The sequence below is a fragment of the Pangasianodon hypophthalmus genome, chromosome 14 (genome assembly GCF_027358585.1).
Source record: "Pangasianodon hypophthalmus isolate fPanHyp1 chromosome 14, fPanHyp1.pri, whole genome shotgun sequence".
In the NCBI taxonomy this organism is placed as follows: domain Eukaryota; kingdom Metazoa; phylum Chordata; class Actinopteri; order Siluriformes; family Pangasiidae; genus Pangasianodon; species Pangasianodon hypophthalmus.
In genome coordinates this window covers 10,617,329-10,636,126 of record NC_069723.1, presented here as the reverse complement: position 1 = coordinate 10,636,126, position 18,798 = coordinate 10,617,329, and the positions used below count along the sequence as shown (strand labels likewise).

Here is an 18,798-nt window from a genome sequence, read left to right as displayed (position 1 = left end):
GGAAACCACAACATTGGTCATGCTCTGCATGCTGCTCATCTTCCCCGAAATCAAGCCAAAGCAAACCATACAACCACAGTATGCTGTGTATATTAATAGCTAAATTCAATTGTAGATTTTAAATGCTAAAATAAAACAGCCCTGTTCTTGATCTGTGCAAGGCAGGAGGAAGGAAGGAAGGAAGGAAGTGTAAGTAATGATGCACATCAGACTGCATTCTGCACTAGTTCTTCCTCTCACACACATCAGCGCACCTGGCTGAAGGTGGTTTCCGTGCGCTCTCACTGTAGCAGCACACCACAAGGTCGAGTGGACTCCAGCACACGCGAGGCACGCAATACAGTGACACTGGAGGATTGAAATGAAGGTAAGTGGGTCCTTTTTGCCTCTTTTAAAAGGTCTTTCCTGCTTTCTTTTGTTTGACTCTACATTCATTGGAAAGGAAGCTGAAACAGTTTTGTCCATTTTTTTTTAGTAAATTGAGGTCACTTGTGTTTTTAGCTTTGTAAAAAATAAAATAGGAATAAGTTATTTTCTTTATCCTTGTGCATTGGCTATTGACTATTTAGTGTTTCGTTTTTGGAAAGAAAAGGTTATGGTAGTTATGTGGAAATCATGCAAACAGTTAAACAATGAGCAATTTCTAATTTATACAACGCAAAATTTCTAGAAGGAACTTAAAATTGTCAAGACCTACTAATACACTGATTTGAAGTTTTTTTTTCTTCAATTCAGATGAAAATAAACTCTCGCTATTTTTATTTCATCCACATTTAATGTAGGTGTTCATTCGACATTTTATTCACTCCATAATTATAAACTTTAGAAACTTCTTTTTATTTTGAGTCAGATGGTAATGGCTTTGGACGCGGCCCTTTTTGTCTTCTGCCACTGTCCTGGTATAGCTTAAGGGCGCTTTTATATTGAGGTTGTTTGGTGTGGACCAAATGAAGATCTTCTTTAGTTAAGTTTGTTTTTAGAGATTGTGAATACTACATCTATACTTTGGTACACACTAAAAAACTGAACCTTGGAACACCAAAACTTAGGAGTCTCAAGTGAAACCTGACTGACCAAAACTGTTTCATTTATTTTTCATTTAATTGCTAGCAGCTAAAATTACGCCTCTTTGTGTTAATACTAGAAAACCAGGACATCCTCGTCTGACATTTAGATTTTTTCTGATTAAAATGCACTTCTTTGCAGAGGTAAAAGAACCTTTAAGGGAATAGGAAGTGTCCATTAAATCACACAATGCCAAAAATCAGTTAAGGAACATCCTTGTTTGCTTGAAAATTTGTAAAATGCAGTGCTATCTGGCTCTAAATCAACAGTACACTGTAGCTGACCACCTGAACACAGTGACTGAGCACCAGCGCAGAACTCAGTGCACACACACACACTGGCCATCGAGACGGGCCGCTATAAGAGATCATGGCTCCCTAAAGAGCAGAGAGTGTGCACGCAGTGCAAGTGCAATACATTGGAGACAGAGCTGCACTTTCTAACAGAGTGTAACAAATTCAAAAACTTAAGTGCAATATATTTCACAAAATTTCTAATCACACATCCTCAATTCTCCCTTCTGCCTAACACTGACAAACTGCTCATTGTGGTAGGAGAAATGAAGGAGAGCTGTGTTTTAGCAGGACAGTACATATCTGCCTGCCATAACCTGAGGGACAGTGAGTTAATAACAGTTCGTCTAGTTCCTGTAATGCTTTGGCAATACTGTACATGTATATGCTCATGCCAATAAAGCTTGTTGAATTGAATTGAACTGAAAATTGTTTCAGTGTGAAACCAACCAAACCAAATGAAAAAGATATAAAGTCACAGAAAAACTAACTCTTTAGCACACAATCTTTGCATTGCTTTAGAAACGTAAAACTTAAATATATTTGTATAATAAAAGAGAAACATATTTTAATGTTGCCTACAGTAAAATTTTTGTTACTTTAAAATAAAGCCACACTTTTATATATTGGCTGCATTTTTCTTCTGCAGAAAGCCATTTTTGTGTTTCCTAAATTTGAAAGTTAGAGTCAGCAGACTTGCTGAAAATTTTAGTAGTTTATTTGTAAAAGATTCAATTATTGACTTATTAACATGCTACCCCATTCTTCATCTCTCCTCTATTGCATAAAAACTATAAAGTTTCACATTCCTCAGGTTTTCAAGCTACAGTCTTTATTTCCGTTCACTTGTTCTGGGCTTTAGGAGTTTTTATTCCACACCTTCCTTTCGAGTTGCTTCATTACTTGTTTGTGTGGAATTTATAAATGAGAAACATACTGTGCTGTGACTCAGATGCCAAGTTCTTTTTCTATTTTAGTGCTGCTGACTGTTAGTCAGACTTTCACAAGAAATGCATGGAGCTGCCATACTTATCCACTTAGGGGAAACAATATGTCCTGTTCTGAGAATTCAACAAACTCGTCCAATCACCAGACAAGTAAGTGTGTAACAGTTTACACTCCGCTTATTACAGCTTACAAGCTGTTGTTCTGACAGGATGAATTTCTGACGCATGTTCAATCAGTGCAGATTAAAGATGAACAGACACAGGCAGGGACAGCCATAAAGAGTGTAATGTTTTATTTCTGGCCGCTTGCCTGAGATGAACCCTGGGATTCTGTTCACTAACTCCACTGACCCTACGGCAGCTCCGTCAACCGCAACGTATACAGTACTGTGCAAAAGTCTTAGGCACATGCAAAGAAATGCTGTAAAGCAAAGATTCCTTCAAAAATAATGAAATTAACATTTCTACATAAAAAAATACTACAAAGAGCAGTAAACGGTAATAAACTAAACAAAGTCAAAATTTTGTATGACAATCCCTTGCATTTAAAAAAAAATAGTAGTCTCAAGTACATTTTGTGCAATTTTATAAGAAAATTAGCTGGTAAATTTTACCGAGCATCCTGGAGAATCTGCCACAGTTCTTGACTGTCGCACTTTTGTCTGTCGCTTCTTCTTCTTCTTTTTTTTTTTTTTTTTTTGCATGCAAATCCCAGCATCCTTTTTTTTTTATCTGAAAAGTGGTGTGTTACATGATTTTTTGCTTTCTTTTCTGAAATACAAACTTTTAAACTTTTTTTAAAACAAACTTTTAAATTAATTTTCTCCTGTAACTATTTAATATTTTGATTTTTTTTGTATTTAATTTTTTGTTGGAAAAATAATATTTGGAAATAACATGTTTTTGTACCGACTCTGTAATACAGAAATCATATAATAAACATCTATAACAAAATTTGTATGAAAAATATAGGATTCCTAAGACTTTTGCACAGTACTGTATATGTTATAATCATTGAAATGACTTAATTATAAATGTAATATGTTTATAGTAAGGAGCAGTTATGGAATCACATGCTTCAATAACTATCATCCTTAATTACAAAACAAAAATGAGCAGAAAACACCAAAATGTTGCCAAATTAAAGCATGCATTCTCAGCAAGGCTGAAAGATGTGCAACTATGAGATACGTAACGCACAAAACACTGGGACATGCTGTTATCAGAAAATAGTCAAGGACAGTGGGGTGTGATGCCTATTCTTAAGTTGATTATTTTCCTATAACAGTATTTTATTTCTTTTATTCCACAGTTAACACTTATAACTTACATTATAGCAGTCGTTCTCTTACTAACTGGTACAACTAACAGCTGTGCTGTTCTAGAAAATTAATCAACATCTCTGACCAGTCACATTCGAGTCAGAGGGGTTCTTGAGCATTATTATATGAAATAAACTTTAATACTTGGCCAGTTTCATGGCTAATTGGTTTCTTTTGTATGATACAGACTTTATGTGAGACAGCTCATAAAAATGTCAGTGGATATCAGTGAGGCTGGTGGACTTTACACAAATCTAATAGCACTCATTCAACTTTATCTTGATCAGGGTTGCAGTGGATGAGGCTCCAGGATTCACTGTGCATTAATTGAATAAACGCCATTATCCCTCACAAGAAGGTTACAATGGCTAATTGGTTTCTTTTGTATGAGACAGACTTTATGTGAGACAGCTCATAAAAATGTCAGTGGATATCAGTGAGGCTGACGGACTTTACACAAATCTAATAGCACTCATTCAGCTTTATCTTGATCAGGATTGCAGTGGATCTGGAGCCTATCCTGGGAAAACTGATCACAAATTAGGAATACACGCTGTGTAGGACGCTAGTCCATCAATATACACAAACACACTTCTTCACACCTAGGGCCAATTTAGCATATCCAATTCCCCTACCCCTATGTTTTTTGGGGGTGGGAGGAAACCAGAGAACCCAGAGGAAACCCACACAGACAGTAACTAGAGCTCAGGATTGAACCAGGACCCTGGAGCTGTGCGGTGCCAACGCTGCTCGCTGCACCACCATGTAATTAATACATGAGCATAAATAAATAAATGTTCTATTTATATCTACATCTGTATTAAATCTATATTGTTGTCTGTTTATCTGTAAACCAAACTATGAGTGAAAACTGCAAGAAACAGGGAAATGTTCCAACTACATTTGTTACGCTCGGTATACTCCTTATGACACTGAGTTACCAGTTTACTGAAGTGTGTTGATGAAACTGTGTGTTAGTGTGTGGCCTAGTTTGATTTCCTGTCATGCTTCATCATGTAACCCTTCACGTTCTGTTTGTTGTTACAGATGCTGCTAGTCTGGACACTACCCACCACATTCTCATTGGCATCTCTGTTGTCACCATTCTCACCACACTTTTGTTTGGCATCCTGTGGTTCAAAAAGTAAAATGAATGAATATCTTTATTTAGACAGAAAACAGTTTTACCAACTAAATTATTAGATCAATTCAAATCTAATAGTCAGATAGTTATTTTTCTAACTCACCCCATTTAATTTTTGATTAGATGAAGAGTCTTTATTCCTTATATTGCAGATATCGATCACTGAATAAGCCCACACAGCAGCTTGGACAGGGAAAGTTTGTGACTGTTCCTTCCCAGGACTCCCCTCCTCTATCTCATACCTCTCCTCAATCGGTGTTGGTGATGCCTCCGTTAGACAATTCCTCAGAAACACGCCTAAATGGACAGAAAAACAGACAGAGTGTTCGATTACTGTGGAGACCATCACAACAGGTTCAGAGCATCACAAATCAATCAATTCATACTTAGCTGTATCTTTTCTTTTTTTTTTATCATATATGAACACCACCAGGTTGATGAGAGAAAACAGATAGTAACTTATTATTTTAAAATAGAGATTTATTTATAAAGTAGAGAGCAAACCGTAACATCTCCACAATGTCGTGTCTTCAGAACGCACGGGTTTCGAGGACAGACCTGAATCTGATACAGCTGATCAAAGCTGGGAGGGAAGGCGCATTCTACAAAGCAAAGATGTTGCGGGGAACCTGCAAAGGTCACTCACTTGTCACCTGCAAAATTGCAAAAGAAGGTAGTACGCTTCCAAAACCTTCTCTCTTTGCACTGGCTCTGAATTTATTAACCCTACTATTGCCAAGCATGAGCTTACACTGCAAGTGAATATAATTACTTTTAAAATAATACCAGAAATCTAGCCTTTGGATGACATTAGAATTTTTTTTTATTTTGAGAACACTCTAGAGGCTTTTACAGAACAGTTTGACATTTTTTTTTTAATTATTGTTTATTGGAGAAAATATTATTGCAACACTGTTGTAAAACTGTAGTATAAAAGCTGCATACAGTGGGGTCCAAACATTTTGAGGTCTTGTTGAAAATCTGGGGGGAAAAACAGAAATGTTTAATATTTTGACTATTTTTAGGGCACTATTTAAATTTAAGCAAATTCATCACATTGACTATGTTAACTCATTTATACAAAATTATATAAAACTATACAAAACAGATTTTCCTCATGACTTAATCTGTTCCATCGAAGCTTTGTTCAGGCGACACTTGGATTTGATGGATTTGATCTAACATGGATCGTCAGATCGTCGTTTTTCACAAACTTATGGAGTCCATGCCAGCACGAGTGCACTGTCATTAAAGCAAAAGGGGGACATACTAAATACTAAGAAATTCTGAAATTCATGCAAATATTTCTAATATTCTACTTTTCACTCAAGTTAATGCTGATAATATAATTTGTAAGGAAAAATTAGAAAAGAATGCAAAATAGAAGCATTTTCACTAGTCTTAGACTTTTGGTCCCCACTGTATATCCAACAGTTATCAACATATTGAAATTCCTATGTAATATCCTAATCTAGAACCTGATTTTTTTAATTCTAGAAGAAAATAAAGAAATAATCATTATTGTTATTATTTTTTTAAAAACATATGACGTGATTTCATCTGTTCCGTCATTTGTAAGCATGCTTTACAATGTTTAGAAAGTAAATTGTGCTATTATGTTATAAAAAATACCTGTTGACTTCTGATATTTATATTACTACAGTAGAGGAAGGGCATGCAGTTTATCCAAATAGCCTGCAAAATGATTGATATTAGCAAAATCATCATTTCTACCTGTTGTATTTCAGCTTAATAAATTCTATTACATTCCAGTCTAGACAAGAACACTCATTAACTAAGTGACTGTCACTATTAGGAGTCACTTCCAAGCAAATGGAGACTGAAGTGTCTGTTATGAGGAAGCTGGTGTATCATAAGAATGTGCTTCAGCTGCTGGACTGGAACACTGCTGAGGGTAAGAGCTCGATCAGACGTGGTCTGTTTTTAGTTTACAAAGTAATTCTACTCGTACAGTCAATGTGTAGTTCAGCTCGACATTTTAGTTAAAATCCACACCATGTTGTTGTGTTTAATTATCTTATGATTATAATGAAAGTAGTTTGATATTAAAAGGATACTAAAATAAAACTGGAACCTGCTTTAATGGGATCATTAGGTTTTCTTTAACTTGCTGGTTGTTTTTGCAGAGCCCTTCATGTTGATCATGGAGTTTGTGAGTTATGGGACCCTGCGCAGCTTTGTGCAGACACATCATGACAAGCTGAGAGCTGACCCTGAGATCCAGAACCTTTTCACTATCGCCTCCTATCACATCGCTCTGGCTATGGAACACTTGCGCTCCAAAATGGTATCTCTATGTTTCAGTGGAACACCAGAGATTACGCTCACACCATTTTCAAAGAATGAAAAGATGCATTATAGAAAGAACTTTTTAAAAACTGTCCTGGATGATACAGACGACCATTGCAATTCATTTAAAGCAGGAGTTATGTATGCTTCTTTTCCTTTTTGTAAAGGATCATTAATCTCGCCTGCTCTCACCAAATGCATGGAACAATTTTTCTGCAATACCTTTTTGACCAAAAAGGCATGACTTTAGCTATGTCATTTAGATGGAAAAAAAGTAGCTGCAGAAGTGTTTGTACATGCAGCATGAAATTGTGCTTTGTGTGTGCAGCAGGCTGAAAATGCTACATTATTTTTAATATCACATTGGTGCAACAAAGCAAAAAAACAGAGAGAAAGAAAGAAAAACAAGTTTATTGTTAGTTTGCCTTGCTTCTGTACTTTAGCTATGTGCTGAAATGTCAACCGTGGCAGGGGTTTGTGTCACTTTGTATAATGTCATTTTATATAACAGTCTCTGTAGTGCGACAGGGACGTGACCCAGAAACATGTTTGGAAAAAGTATAGTTCTCTTTCACCTCAGTGGAAACACACCTAATGGATGCATATTATGACTGAGATTCTTCCTTGTAATCTGCAGGTGGTACACTGTGACCTTGCTTTAAGGAATATTCTGGTGAGCCGTTTCCCCTGGGAAATCAAAGTGGCTGAGTTTGGTCTGGCCAGAGACTTGACGCGTATGAGAAGTAGACGCAGCACCAGGAAAAAGCTCCAGAGGGTTAGGCATTGTATTATATTACATAAATCCTTATATTACATAAATCCTCCAGTGGGTTAAATGTTGCTGTCCTTAGGAACGAGTGCCCTTGCGCTGGTATCCTCCTGAATATTTCCGGAACAGCTACTACAGCTTCAAGGGGGATGTGTGGGCTTTTGGTATTGTGTTATGGGAAATGCAGACATTTGGTAAGCTCAGCACAATATCCTATAATAGGCCTAGAAATTAGATCATCCATTTGCTGAAATCCAATTAAAAACATGGCAGAAAAGTAGAAAAAAATGTTTTTTATTGTGCTCTTTACAGGCAGTCTGCCCTATCCCAATTTGGAAACTTCAGATCAAGTGGTGTATCACATTTGTGCTGGAACCAGAAACGTAGGACCTGACAGCTGCCGACCAGAGATGTGAGCATCAGCATTATTCACTCTTTATTTGGCTGTTGGGCTACAAGAAAGCTCTGTGCACCTGTGTAATTCATGCACATTAACTGCACCTCTGTCAGGAGTTGTAGGTGTTACATGTTTAAGACTTTTTGGTCTATAAGAAATTATTTTGCAGTCTTGGCCTGGCAATAACTTTGCATGAAACATTTTCTCTGGGGTCCCTGAAACCCATAGAACCGTAGTGTTAGAGCATGAAAAGAAACCGAAACTAGTGGTTCTCAAACCACATCTCAGGGCACCCCAGACAGTCCACATTTTTTGCTCTATGCCTTGTTCTGTGTGAGTTTGAGAAGCACTGACCTGAACTGTGCTATACAAGGGCACTCCAGGACAAGCACTAGAAAACACTGGATTTGAATATAGACACTGAGCTGATATTTTCATATACAGACTGCAGATAATGAAGGACTGCTGGTTGGAGCCTTATACAGCCAGACCTTCCTTTACTGAGCTCGTCAGTATCTTGGAGAATATAATTGAGAATGATTCGGTAGGTGTTTTTTAAATCATACCATTTAACAGCTGCACCATTATCAGGTTAATAACAAATGTGCATATCTTGTGTTTCAGGATTATGTGGATGTTTCAGACCAAAGACCTACGAGTACAGCAGAAGACTGAATATTCACCATCATAGGCAAGTTGGAGTCCAGAAGCATATTGAGGATCAGTGTCTTTTCCTGCTGGCCTACACAAGGAGTCACCTGATTGCACTAACGAGTTTACATTGTTAACATGGACAGGACCTGCCTGATAACAATTTGGCTGGATGACACGCATCCACTTCTCACCGGACAACCATGCAAGTTTGAAGTCTTGCTGCACAGTTCGAAAGTTTGGACACTTTTAGCATTCAACGTGGTCTCAGATCGATGACCCCATTTTTGTGGTGCCTACATGAACACAACAAATGAACTCGGGCCGCTTTAAAACAGCCCACAAGTGAACAGTAATCAGACCAGGCTCAGTGCAGTTCATTTTGTGGTCCACCTGATTCATATTGTGTTAAACCAAAGTGTCTGCTTCGCATTTGCTTTAAGGCTAAAGACTTTGAAGCTTGATGCCCATATGTAGCTGCAAAAAAAAAAAGAAAAAAAAAAAAAAAAGTGAGAAATACTCTAATGACCACCATTGTGGTCTTGTGGACCCCCAGCAATGTAAGTGGCATTGGGTAGCAATATGACAGATGAGTTAATAGGCTAATAGAGGCATTGTCAAACTAGCAATGATGCCATTGAGGTTAGGTTGTTAGGCAGCGGTAGTAATAATAATAATAATAATAATAATAATAATAATAATAATAGCCTAATAACAATGTAATAATAGTAACCGTATATTACCATTGTAATTTAGTGTGTTGTATGTGTATGCATGTATTATGTCTTTACTAACTTCTTACATAAGAGTCAAAAATAAGTCTACGGCATAAAGAATTAGTTGGTTTTGATGATTCTGTGACTAAATTCCTCTCCTCATTGCTTTATTTTCTTCTGGTATTTAACTGCAGTTGTGTTTGTGAACCAGCACTGAGGTCATTTGCAGATAATTCCCTTTCAGTCCACTTTAACAGGAGTGAGTATGGTTTATTTAAAAATAACTACATGAGAAAACACCCTGCTAAACTTTATTTTGCGTGACATTCCATTACCGCTGTTCAACTTTGAAATTACAGCTCATGGGAAAAGGAGCAACTGCGATAACTTATCTCACTGCCTGAACTTGTCCCTTTAAAACTTTGATCTCTGACGTCACCCAGCATTCAGGCCTAACCCCGCCTCTTCGCCTATCAAACGAGGTGAACAGCCAATAGGAGGAGAGAATACCGGCGCGTGAGGCGACGTTGCTATGATGCTTTTCCCATTTTTAAGGCTTGGTACAGATAAAGCTGCGGAATTTTCTTTTCGTTGTCATGAACGGTGTCTTTTGTTTCTGTAAGCCTTTATAAAAAAAAAAATGCTTCTTCGTGTTTTAGAAATTGTATTTTTCTTTTATTTTGCGTCACATATTCCTATTACTCTCTTCATTGATCTTCAAGCACTACTACCAGAACAAGTGTATCCTCAATCAGTAAGTTTGTCCTGAAGCGTCGCCTGTTGTTTAAAGCGCACTGAGCTTGTTATAGTCCAGGTTTTTCAGTCTGTAAAGAAATAATCCTTTGCATTGCAGTTTAAAGACGTGCTGCACTGGTATGCAGCGGAATTCAGAGATCCCATGGTGCTGGATCCACCTGTGTGGTTTAAATCTTTCATATTTTGTGAAGCACTTGTTCAGCTGCCTTTCTTTCCCATTGCAGCATACGCCTTTTTAAAAGGTCAGTGAATCATGAACTAAGCTGATCTGCAGCTAGATATTATACAACCCTGATTTCTAGCAGTGCAATATTTTAATATCATGCTCTCTAACCTGTATATAATATCAAGGAGGTTAAAGACTACTTTATTTGCAGGCAGCTGCAAATGGATCAGGACTCCAGCAATCATATACTCCGTGCACGTGGCCACCACTTTACTTCCCATCCTTGGCCACATCTTACTCCATAACTTCCCAGTGGCACCTCTTCCAGGTCCGCAAACATCCAAGGAGCGATGGACACTGGTGTCTGTTTATGCTCCATACCTCCTCATTCCCATCATACTGCTCCTCACCATGCTCTTCAGCTCCACATATAATTCTGCCTCTCCAAGTGTCAAGGCTTCGTCCAAGACCAAGAAGCTGAAATAAAATCCTTGGATTTCATTACATTCCTCTTGTTTTTCTGATTTTGTCAAAAACAAGGATTGTTTCTTAATTGTGCCTTATGTGGAACATTACAATGTTCTGAATATTACTTGTTTTGAAGATTAAATAATATTTGGACAGAATGATATACTGTTGATTGATCTGTGACTATCACTGTTATCCACACCACAGAGCTGTATGAATTATAAAACAGATGTAGACATGCATGAGCAAAATAGTTTTATTCAAATATATATCATGTTTTATATAGTGTCTGTCAAAACAAATGTTAGTGTGATAACAGGTGTCGTGTAAGGATTTTAATAATGTAAACAAAGTAAATAAATGCACTGTTTGGTTACAAAAGTTCCTGAACTTTAAATGCACCTCTTTTTGTGGTCCCATGAACAATCGAGGGTGTCGAGGAATTAAAGCTACACTAAAATCAGAATGTTCACAAAAAGGATACAAAATATACAGATAACAAAACACTCAAGTCTTGGTTTTGTAATTATTTACAGTAACATGCAGATACTGTATTTATTACCTGGTAGCAAAAGAGGTATTAAAATAAGATTTACAGAATAATTCTATATAAATAGTATAAATATTTGCTGTTTTATATAAATACTTATCTAATGCCTTATTGTGGAACAGATATGTTACATTTGTAACCCGAGGAACTGGTCATGATATGGGTCATATGTTGAGGTTGTTAAATGCATGTATTGAAACAAATGACCAAGTGAGAATCCCACTTCTTATTAGCGAAGTCATTGTCAAAGAGACGCATAGCATCATACTTTCTGTCCTCTTGACAAAAGCTGAAGAAAAGACCATCATTTCTGCAGCATAAACTGGTCAATGAACTCATTCTGCTCTGCTTCGACTTTGGAGAGAGCTTCATATTCAATTCTGTACCTGTCAAAAAGTAGAACAGGGAACTTAAAGAGGGAAGTTTTGTGTGCACACAGCCACAGTTAGGTAAATCTGGCTACTACAGATGGTGACAGAAACAAGGAAAAGCCATAATGCATATGTGAGTAAACCTTTCCAGCTGCATCCTCTTCTCTGCAATTAGAGCCTGTAGTTGTTGCTGCTGAGCCTCTCGCTGTTTCGCAACTGATTTCAGCAGATTTCTAGCACCTATCGCCTGTCAAATGATACACAACACGTAAAGTTCATACCGTTCATAGTCAACTTGAGCATTTGAAATAAATATATGTACCTTCATTTTTTCTTTTTCTGCTTCCTTGGCCAATTCATCCACCATTTCAATAAGTCCACCCACTATCTTCTGAAACTGGCCAATTTCTGTAATGAAAAACAGTGAAGCATGTTGTTAAAGCATGGTTTGGACCGTTAATGGGTAAATAAACCATCTACCCTTCCAGCCTCCAAAAATCTCCATTCATTCATTTATCTTCAGTAACTGCGTTATATTTATCTCAGGAACACTGGGCATGAGATGGGAATACACCCTTGTGGGACACCAGTCCATCACTGCACCCTATGCACACACACATTCATACATTCATTCACACGCAGAGGCAATTTAGCATTGCCAGTTCACACACGGGCATGTTTTTTGGAGGTGGAGAAAGTGAGAAAAGAGAGAAGACTCAGGTGTACACCCGAAACTCCGCACAGAGTGTAACCCAAGCTCAGGATCGAACCCGGGATCCTGTGAGGCCGCAGCGAGACCCTCTGCACCACCACACTGGCCCAGTTATCTGATGTTTAGAGATGTACTGATACGATACTACAACAGATCTGAAATACGTTCTGATCTACTGGTTACTGATTTTAGACATAAATGCTTGTGATGCTGACTGACATGGCAAACATTATGCATGTGAAGTTATCTTTATCACACTTCTAATAGGTGGTAAAGTGGGTTACCGACTGGATCGATACTGAGTATCGGCTGATACACACAGCTCCGATATCAGTATCGTATCGAAATCAGAAAAAGTGTGATTGGTGCAACCCTATTAATATTTTTTTAACTTAAAATACTTTGAAAACTGAGTAGACTTCAATAAACCTACTGTCAACAAAGTCTTTGCATTCCTCTTTGAGCTCGGTGGTCTTCTGGGAGACATCTGGATCGAGTACTCGTAACTTGTTGAGTTCATCGAAATGAAGTCCAGCATCTGCTAGTGGATCTTTAGCCATGACCAGGAGACAGAGCCTGCTTGGCTTTAATCACACACCACCACACGGGTTTGTCCTTAATAACACGTCAGTTGCTCCAGCTGACAGAATGAAGCTGCTTTCCTTCGGTTTCGACACAGCCAAGCCGAACTAAAAGCAAAACAATGTACACTCTTTTGACCATGTATGACACAGCAAAAGTCCAGCTACTCGTCCCCTTGGCTAAAACTGGTTAAACCATCAATGAATCTTTACACACTGAAGTAAACAGTCGCTTGTTCCGCACCATATGCCGGCTGACCGACACTTAGCTAGCGAGGCGGCTAACGAACAACAATAAGGCTAGCCGAAGTGCTGGCTTATCAATGAAGGAGCTAATATGCTAACCGGTAATATAAAGGTTCTTCATAGAATGACAAAACATGTATATGAGAAAGAAAAGTACAATATTGGCTCAAAGTGCATGTTACACTAAATAACACAACACAGTTTTATCTCACCGAAAAAGTACAGAGCCACTTGTTGTCCTTGATGCTAACGCGCTTGATTATGTGTCACAGGGACCGAGTCCAGATGACGTGACTCCGCCTCCATTCCACTGTGTCTCGGCTGCCTTGGAGACGGGCGGGTCGTACCACTTCGACACCTGGGGGGGGAGAGCAGGTCAAATTCCTAACTCAAATCATTTAAGCACGCTACTTCGTTGATTCACTGCCTCTAATGAATTTCAAAAAGTACCTTTTATACGTCAGATGAGACTGTATATATCTGAATAAATTGTAATTGTATAATGTTGCTATCTAATAAATGTGGAAGGATTCTCTATTAACATGTAGAATGTTCCAAGATGTGCCTCGTAAAATGAGCAGCGCAATAAAATAACAGTTTGACAACAGAACTGATTTCCATCATTCCTGCTCTGCAGTGGGTACAGAAGAGGTCTGTCCGGTACAATTAGTAATATGTTCAGACTTTCTGGCTGCCCTTGAGAGCCTCCAGTCCGGACAGTCTAAAAAGTAGACAAGAGCTGGTGCTTAAAGTATACCCAAGTCTGTTCAGGCTGCAAAATCGAGTTATACACATTAGTTTCCACACACAAAGGGGAGGTCTGATAGCATCACTGGGCCCAGAGGGTTCACACTGAAGGGGAGGTCTGATAGCATCACTGGGCCCAGAGGGTTCACACTGAAGGGGAGGTCTGATAGCATCACTGGGCCCAGAGGGTTCACACTGAAGGGGAGGTCTGATAGCATCACTGGGCCCAGAGGGTTCACACTGAAGGGGAGGTCTGATAGCATCACTGGGCCCAGAGGGTTCACACTGAAGGGGAGGTCTGATAGCATCACTGGGCCCAGAGGGTTCACACTGAAGGGGAGGTCTGATAGCATCACTGGGCCCAGGGGGTTCACACTGAAGGGGAGGTCTGATAGCATCACTGGGCCCAGGGGGTTCACACTGAAGGGGAGGTCTGATAGCATCACTGGGCCCAGGGGGTTCACACTGAAGGGGAGGTCTGATAGCATCACTGGGCCCAGAGGGTTCACACTGAAGGGGAGGTCTGATAGCATCACTGGGCCCAGAGGGTTCACACTGAAGGGGAGGTCTGATAGCATCACTGGGCCCAGGGGGTTCACACTGAAGGGGAGGTCTGATAGCATCACTGGGCCCAGGGGGTTCACACTGAAGGGGAGGTCTGATAGCATCACTAGGCCCAGGGGGTTCACACTGAAGGGGAGGTCTGATAGCATCACTAGGCCCAGGGGGTTCACACTGAAGGGGAGGTCTGATAGCATCACTAGGCCCAGGGGGTTCACACTGAAGGGGAGGTCTGATAGCATCACTGGGCCCAGGGGGTTCACACTGAAGGGGAGGTCTGATAGCATCACTGGGCCCAGAGGGTTCACACTGATGGGCAAGGAGCAGGCTCAGGGGCCTGATAAAACTGATAAAACTGATAAAAAATAGCCTACACAACTTTTAAGATGTCACAACAAAGAAATCAACATTACACATTTAAAATGAGTGTTTATTACTTTGTTTTGTTTTTTTTTTTTGGTAGGACTTTGGGGGCCTAATCCTCTGTTATTGATGCCATTCAATATGGCGGCCCTTTGTGCATCTGTGACCAGCTCAATGTCTCAAAGTCTGTCCCTGTAATGGAGTTATTAACATATTGTTGTAAGAGTAATTCACAAAAACTGTTGTAGAAGGGAGTAATTCACAAAAATGTCTTCTTGGACGAATCTAGAAGTTACCACTTAATTTGATATTTTTTAAGAAAATCCCTAAAATCGCCACACCACACTCCAGTCAGTAGGTGGCAGTAATGCGGTGTGCCAACTGGCAAAAATGTCAAAGAAGAAGAAAATGAGCGGCGAAGAAGAAGAGTAAAGGCATTAGCGCCAAAAGTGTTTTATTATACAAACCTTGTATGTAATATTTGTATGTACCTGTGTTAAGTAGGTGAGTATAACACGTGTTATATCAGTTATTGTATCTCTGTTTACTATATAAACGTAAGCTATTCATTCACACAGGTAAACTAGCGAGGCTGACTTTCACTGACCAAAGTCTAGTGTACATTGTAAATAAATTTTTCGCCTTAAGATAATTATCACTTTACATACTGTTTACTGCTTTGTGTTGTGAGTCTCTTGCCCGTTATCGTTGCAGATGCTTGATGGTTGAGAAGTATGCCTCTGTCAACTCAGCCGCAATCAGGAAATGATGAGTATGTCCTGGTAGCTAGTCTGGATAATGTGAGGAACCTTTCCAACATCCTGAAAGCGATATCCTTCAAAGACCACGCAATATTTAATGCAACTCAAAACGGACTAAAAGTTACTGTAGAAGAGTCCAAATGTCTTCAAGCAAATGCGTTCATTCAGGTTGGTGCTCCATGTAGAGGTGAAAACACGGTCAACTCATTGGTCTTTGAGCCGTTGGTCTGTGTACTAGAAAGTGTGTTTGTTTCTGTAGGCGGAGATATTTCAAGAATTCACCCTGAAGGAGGATGTGGTTGGGTTTCAGGTGAACCTCACAGTGCTGCTGGATTGCCTCACCATCTTTGGGGGAAGCACAGTGCCAGGCATGTAGTGATGACTGTAACTACAATAACACTGTGTTTGTGTTTGCATGTTGATTATAGATCATTAATTGTGTAAGTAAAACATCTATAGGTTCTGACACTGATGTATAAAGTGTGTATCTCTTCTTTTCCCATTAAGGAGTGAGCACAGCTCTGAGAATGTGCTACAATGGCTATGGCTACCCGTTAACCCTGTTCCTGGAGGAGGGAGGAGTGGTAACTGTTTGCAAGATTAACACCCAGGAGCCAGAGGAGCCTTTAGATTTTGATTTCTGCAGCACCAATGTCACCAACAAGGTGATCCTTCAGTCAGACAGCCTGAAAGAGGCATTTTCAGAGCTGGACATGACCAGTGAGATCCTGCAGTTAACAATGTCACCAAGTCATCCCTATTTCAGGTACAGATATATTGATAAATAAGATTTTTGGCAAACACTGAGAGGGAGAGAATGATTTAAATCTAAACCTTATAAAAGTGACCCTAGATGGATGATAAGGAAAGATTTGTTATCATGAATACATTTTCCTGGAGAGACTGGGGATAAGTACAGCTGAGCAGATCCAAAAGCTGCTCAGAGGATATGATAGACGTCGTCTGGCCACCCTTTGTCTTTACAACTGCACGCAGATTATCAGAGAATATTTCTATCACATTCAGGAAGGGAGATGCAAACATTTTAACTGATATTATTATTATTATTATTATTATTATTATTAATAATATCCTAATATACACAATTTGACCATTTGTGATAAAATTAAACCTTACACATGATTTTTAATTTTTTGCTACTTGCCTTTTTTTTTTGGACTCAAATTGATTAAATGTTGTTATAAAGCACATTCACATTGTATATTAGAGGTATTTTGCTCAAGTATTAAGACTTATGTTGATGTTAATATCCCTCAAAGATAACGTCTGCTTCGCCCCCCCCCCCCGCCCCCCAGGCTGTCTACATTTGGAAATTCAGGAAATGCTCATTATGACTACCCCAAAGACTCAGACATGATGGAACTGTTCCAGTGCGCTAAGACACAGACCAACAGGTAAAAGATGGCCTGTCTTTAGTCATTCCCTATTCACCATATAGTAGGCTATTAGGGGTGCAACCATTTTGTAGTGTTTTCCAAATTCTCAATTTGTATTCCTTCAAGAGTTCACTATATTATTACACACAGTGCACTGTAAATCCGACTGACACACAGTTTGTCTTCACTACAGTACCACAATGCATAGCGAGTTCTTTCAGTGCAAAATGCAGTTATCAGTATGGATACCGGAGAAGCTAAATGCATATATAATTGTAAACAAAAAATGCTGGTGTGGAAAAGTGGAAAATTGTTTTTAATTCTTCTTTATTTTTGTGGGTTAATTCTGTGTCACTATTATGTGTTTCCAGAATACATACTAGTCAGTGTTGTCTGAATTAGGTGTAGTATCTCTGTTACTGCAGATCTATATATAAAACAGGAAATGGTGAATAAGTGAGCGATTTCAGACACTGTTGTGGTGTTGTAAAGACACTGTAAGAGTATGACCTGAGTTCTGCAGGGTGTACACAGAGCTACTTGGCAGTAGGGTTTTAAATGTCATTGGGAAAATTGATTTGCTGATATCATTTACTGTATATCAGCTTCACATTGTTCAGGGACAGTATGTCTGACACTGCTGGGTTTTTTTTTTTTCCTATGGATACAATCTAAGTAAATCACCTATTGAAGACTCTACTGAACTATCATATATCTAATCCCTGGATTATGAGTTTTGTTTTTTTCTCTTATTGCTTTTACAGGTATAAGATGTCACTATTAAAACCCTCCACTAAGGCACTGGCTCTGTCCTGCAAGGTGTCTGTGAGAACAGATACTCGAGGTTTCCTCTCATTACAGTATCTTGTACGGAATGATGATGGACAGATTTGTTTTGTTGAATATTATTGCAGTCCCGACGAAGAGGTTGATGAAGAATAGAGGAACATGAAGGACCATACGTGGTCCTTGTTAAAACTGGGCTTTTTTCTCTGTCCATGTGGAACCGAGATGCTACAGATGTAGTTGTTCATTGTGTTGATTTTCAGGGCCCCCATTTTTAAGGGTTCTGTGGTTTGTTGTATGTTGTTGTATATTGTATATTTGATATGGCTATAACTTACTGTGTAATATTACAAGCAATATTTTGTAATTTAGTACTATATGAATAAATAATGACAATTATTCATTCAGATTTGGATCATAATGGAGGCTTGGGTATGGTTCACAGATCCCTTCCCGTTTCCATGCAAACCCTCTCTTTTTTTAAAATCAGAGCTCAGATTTCTTTTATAAATATAATTCAATATGTTAGTCAAATATATTTATACATATAATACAACCCCCCCCCCCCCCAAACCGCTTATTGTAGACCACAACCATAAACTAAATAAACTTGCAACTTAAAAGCATGAGTACAAAATATTGTGTACTTCCTGGACCTAGTGACTCATAATCTCGTGGAGTCTGATGTACTGGAACAGGGAAAGACTGAAATGTGCAGA

The 18,798-nt window shown here is 38.8% G+C and overlaps 4 protein-coding genes across 4 annotated transcripts; 3 read left to right on the top strand and 1 right to left on the bottom strand.

Annotated features, from left to right (window-relative positions):
• Positions 1-16: 16 nt before the first annotated feature.
• On the top strand, positions 17-9,008 carry si:ch211-167j9.5 (fibroblast growth factor receptor homolog 1). The gene is made up of 12 exons (XM_053239646.1): positions 17-367; positions 2,336-2,455; positions 4,675-4,771; positions 4,924-5,125; positions 5,306-5,444; positions 6,588-6,686; positions 6,919-7,079; positions 7,719-7,856; positions 7,933-8,044; positions 8,163-8,262; positions 8,692-8,791; positions 8,872-9,008. The coding sequence occupies exons 2-12, from the start codon at positions 2,410-2,412 to the stop codon at positions 8,920-8,922; spliced, it is 1,245 nt and encodes a 414-aa protein (XP_053095621.1). The 5' UTR covers positions 17-367; positions 2,336-2,409; the 3' UTR covers positions 8,923-9,008.
• Positions 9,009-10,232: 1,224 nt separating this feature from the next.
• On the top strand, positions 10,233-11,167 carry tmem97 (transmembrane protein 97). The gene is made up of 3 exons (XM_026923989.3): positions 10,233-10,368; positions 10,468-10,612; positions 10,748-11,167. The coding sequence occupies exons 1-3, from the start codon at positions 10,255-10,257 to the stop codon at positions 11,020-11,022; spliced, it is 534 nt and encodes a 177-aa protein (XP_026779790.3). The 5' UTR covers positions 10,233-10,254; the 3' UTR covers positions 11,023-11,167.
• A 77-nt stretch (positions 11,168-11,244) lies between these two features.
• On the bottom strand, positions 11,245-15,938 carry ift20 (intraflagellar transport 20 homolog (Chlamydomonas)). The gene is made up of 6 exons (XM_026923990.3): positions 15,804-15,938; positions 13,677-13,822; positions 13,071-13,326; positions 12,248-12,333; positions 12,069-12,172; positions 11,245-11,940 (listed from the first exon to the last, which is right to left on the bottom strand). Exons 3-6 carry the CDS (start codon positions 13,195-13,197, stop codon positions 11,859-11,861), a joined length of 399 nt encoding a protein of 132 aa, XP_026779791.1. The 5' UTR covers positions 13,198-13,326; positions 13,677-13,822; positions 15,804-15,938; the 3' UTR covers positions 11,245-11,858.
• Positions 15,870-18,486, top strand: rad1 (RAD1 homolog (S. pombe)). Its single transcript, XM_026923988.3, has 5 exons — positions 15,870-16,064; positions 16,156-16,264; positions 16,404-16,662; positions 17,213-17,311; positions 18,058-18,486. The coding sequence occupies exons 1-5, from the start codon at positions 15,870-15,872 to the stop codon at positions 18,233-18,235; spliced, it is 840 nt and encodes a 279-aa protein (XP_026779789.2). The 3' UTR covers positions 18,236-18,486.
• Positions 18,487-18,798: the final 312 nt, after the last annotated feature.

Coding starts and splice junctions, on each gene's coding strand:
- si:ch211-167j9.5 (XM_053239646.1), top strand. CDS start 2,410: ATGTCCTGTTCTGAGAATTCAACAAACTCGTCCAATCACCAGACAA. Junction 5,445..6,587: donor CTGCAAAATTGCAAAAGAAG/GTAGTACGCTTC, acceptor TGTCACTATTAG/GAGTCACTTCCAAGCAAATG. Junction 7,857..7,932: donor CCAGGAAAAAGCTCCAGAGG/GTTAGGCATTGT, acceptor TGCTGTCCTTAG/GAACGAGTGCCCTTGCGCTG.
- tmem97 (XM_026923989.3), top strand. CDS start 10,255: ATGCTTCTTCGTGTTTTAGAAATTGTATTTTTCTTTTATTTTGCGTCA. Junction 10,369..10,467: donor AACAAGTGTATCCTCAATCA/GTAAGTTTGTCC, acceptor TTTGCATTGCAG/TTTAAAGACGTGCTGCACTG. Junction 10,613..10,747: donor AGCATACGCCTTTTTAAAAG/GTCAGTGAATCA, acceptor CTTTATTTGCAG/GCAGCTGCAAATGGATCAGG.
- ift20 (XM_026923990.3), bottom strand. CDS start 13,197: ATGGCTAAAGATCCACTAGCAGATGCTGGACTTCATTTCGATGAACTC. Junction 12,173..12,247: donor CAGAAAAAGAAAAAATGAAG/GTACATATATTT, acceptor ATCATTTGACAG/GCGATAGGTGCTAGAAATCT. Junction 11,941..12,068: donor AAGAGGATGCAGCTGGAAAG/GTTTACTCACAT, acceptor ACTTTTTGACAG/GTACAGAATTGAATATGAAG.
- rad1 (XM_026923988.3), top strand. CDS start 15,870: ATGCCTCTGTCAACTCAGCCGCAATCAGGAAATGATGAGTATGTCCTG. Junction 16,265..16,403: donor TGGGGGAAGCACAGTGCCAG/GCATGTAGTGAT, acceptor TTTCCCATTAAG/GAGTGAGCACAGCTCTGAGA. Junction 16,663..17,212: donor CCAAGTCATCCCTATTTCAG/GTACAGATATAT, acceptor CCCGCCCCCCAG/GCTGTCTACATTTGGAAATT.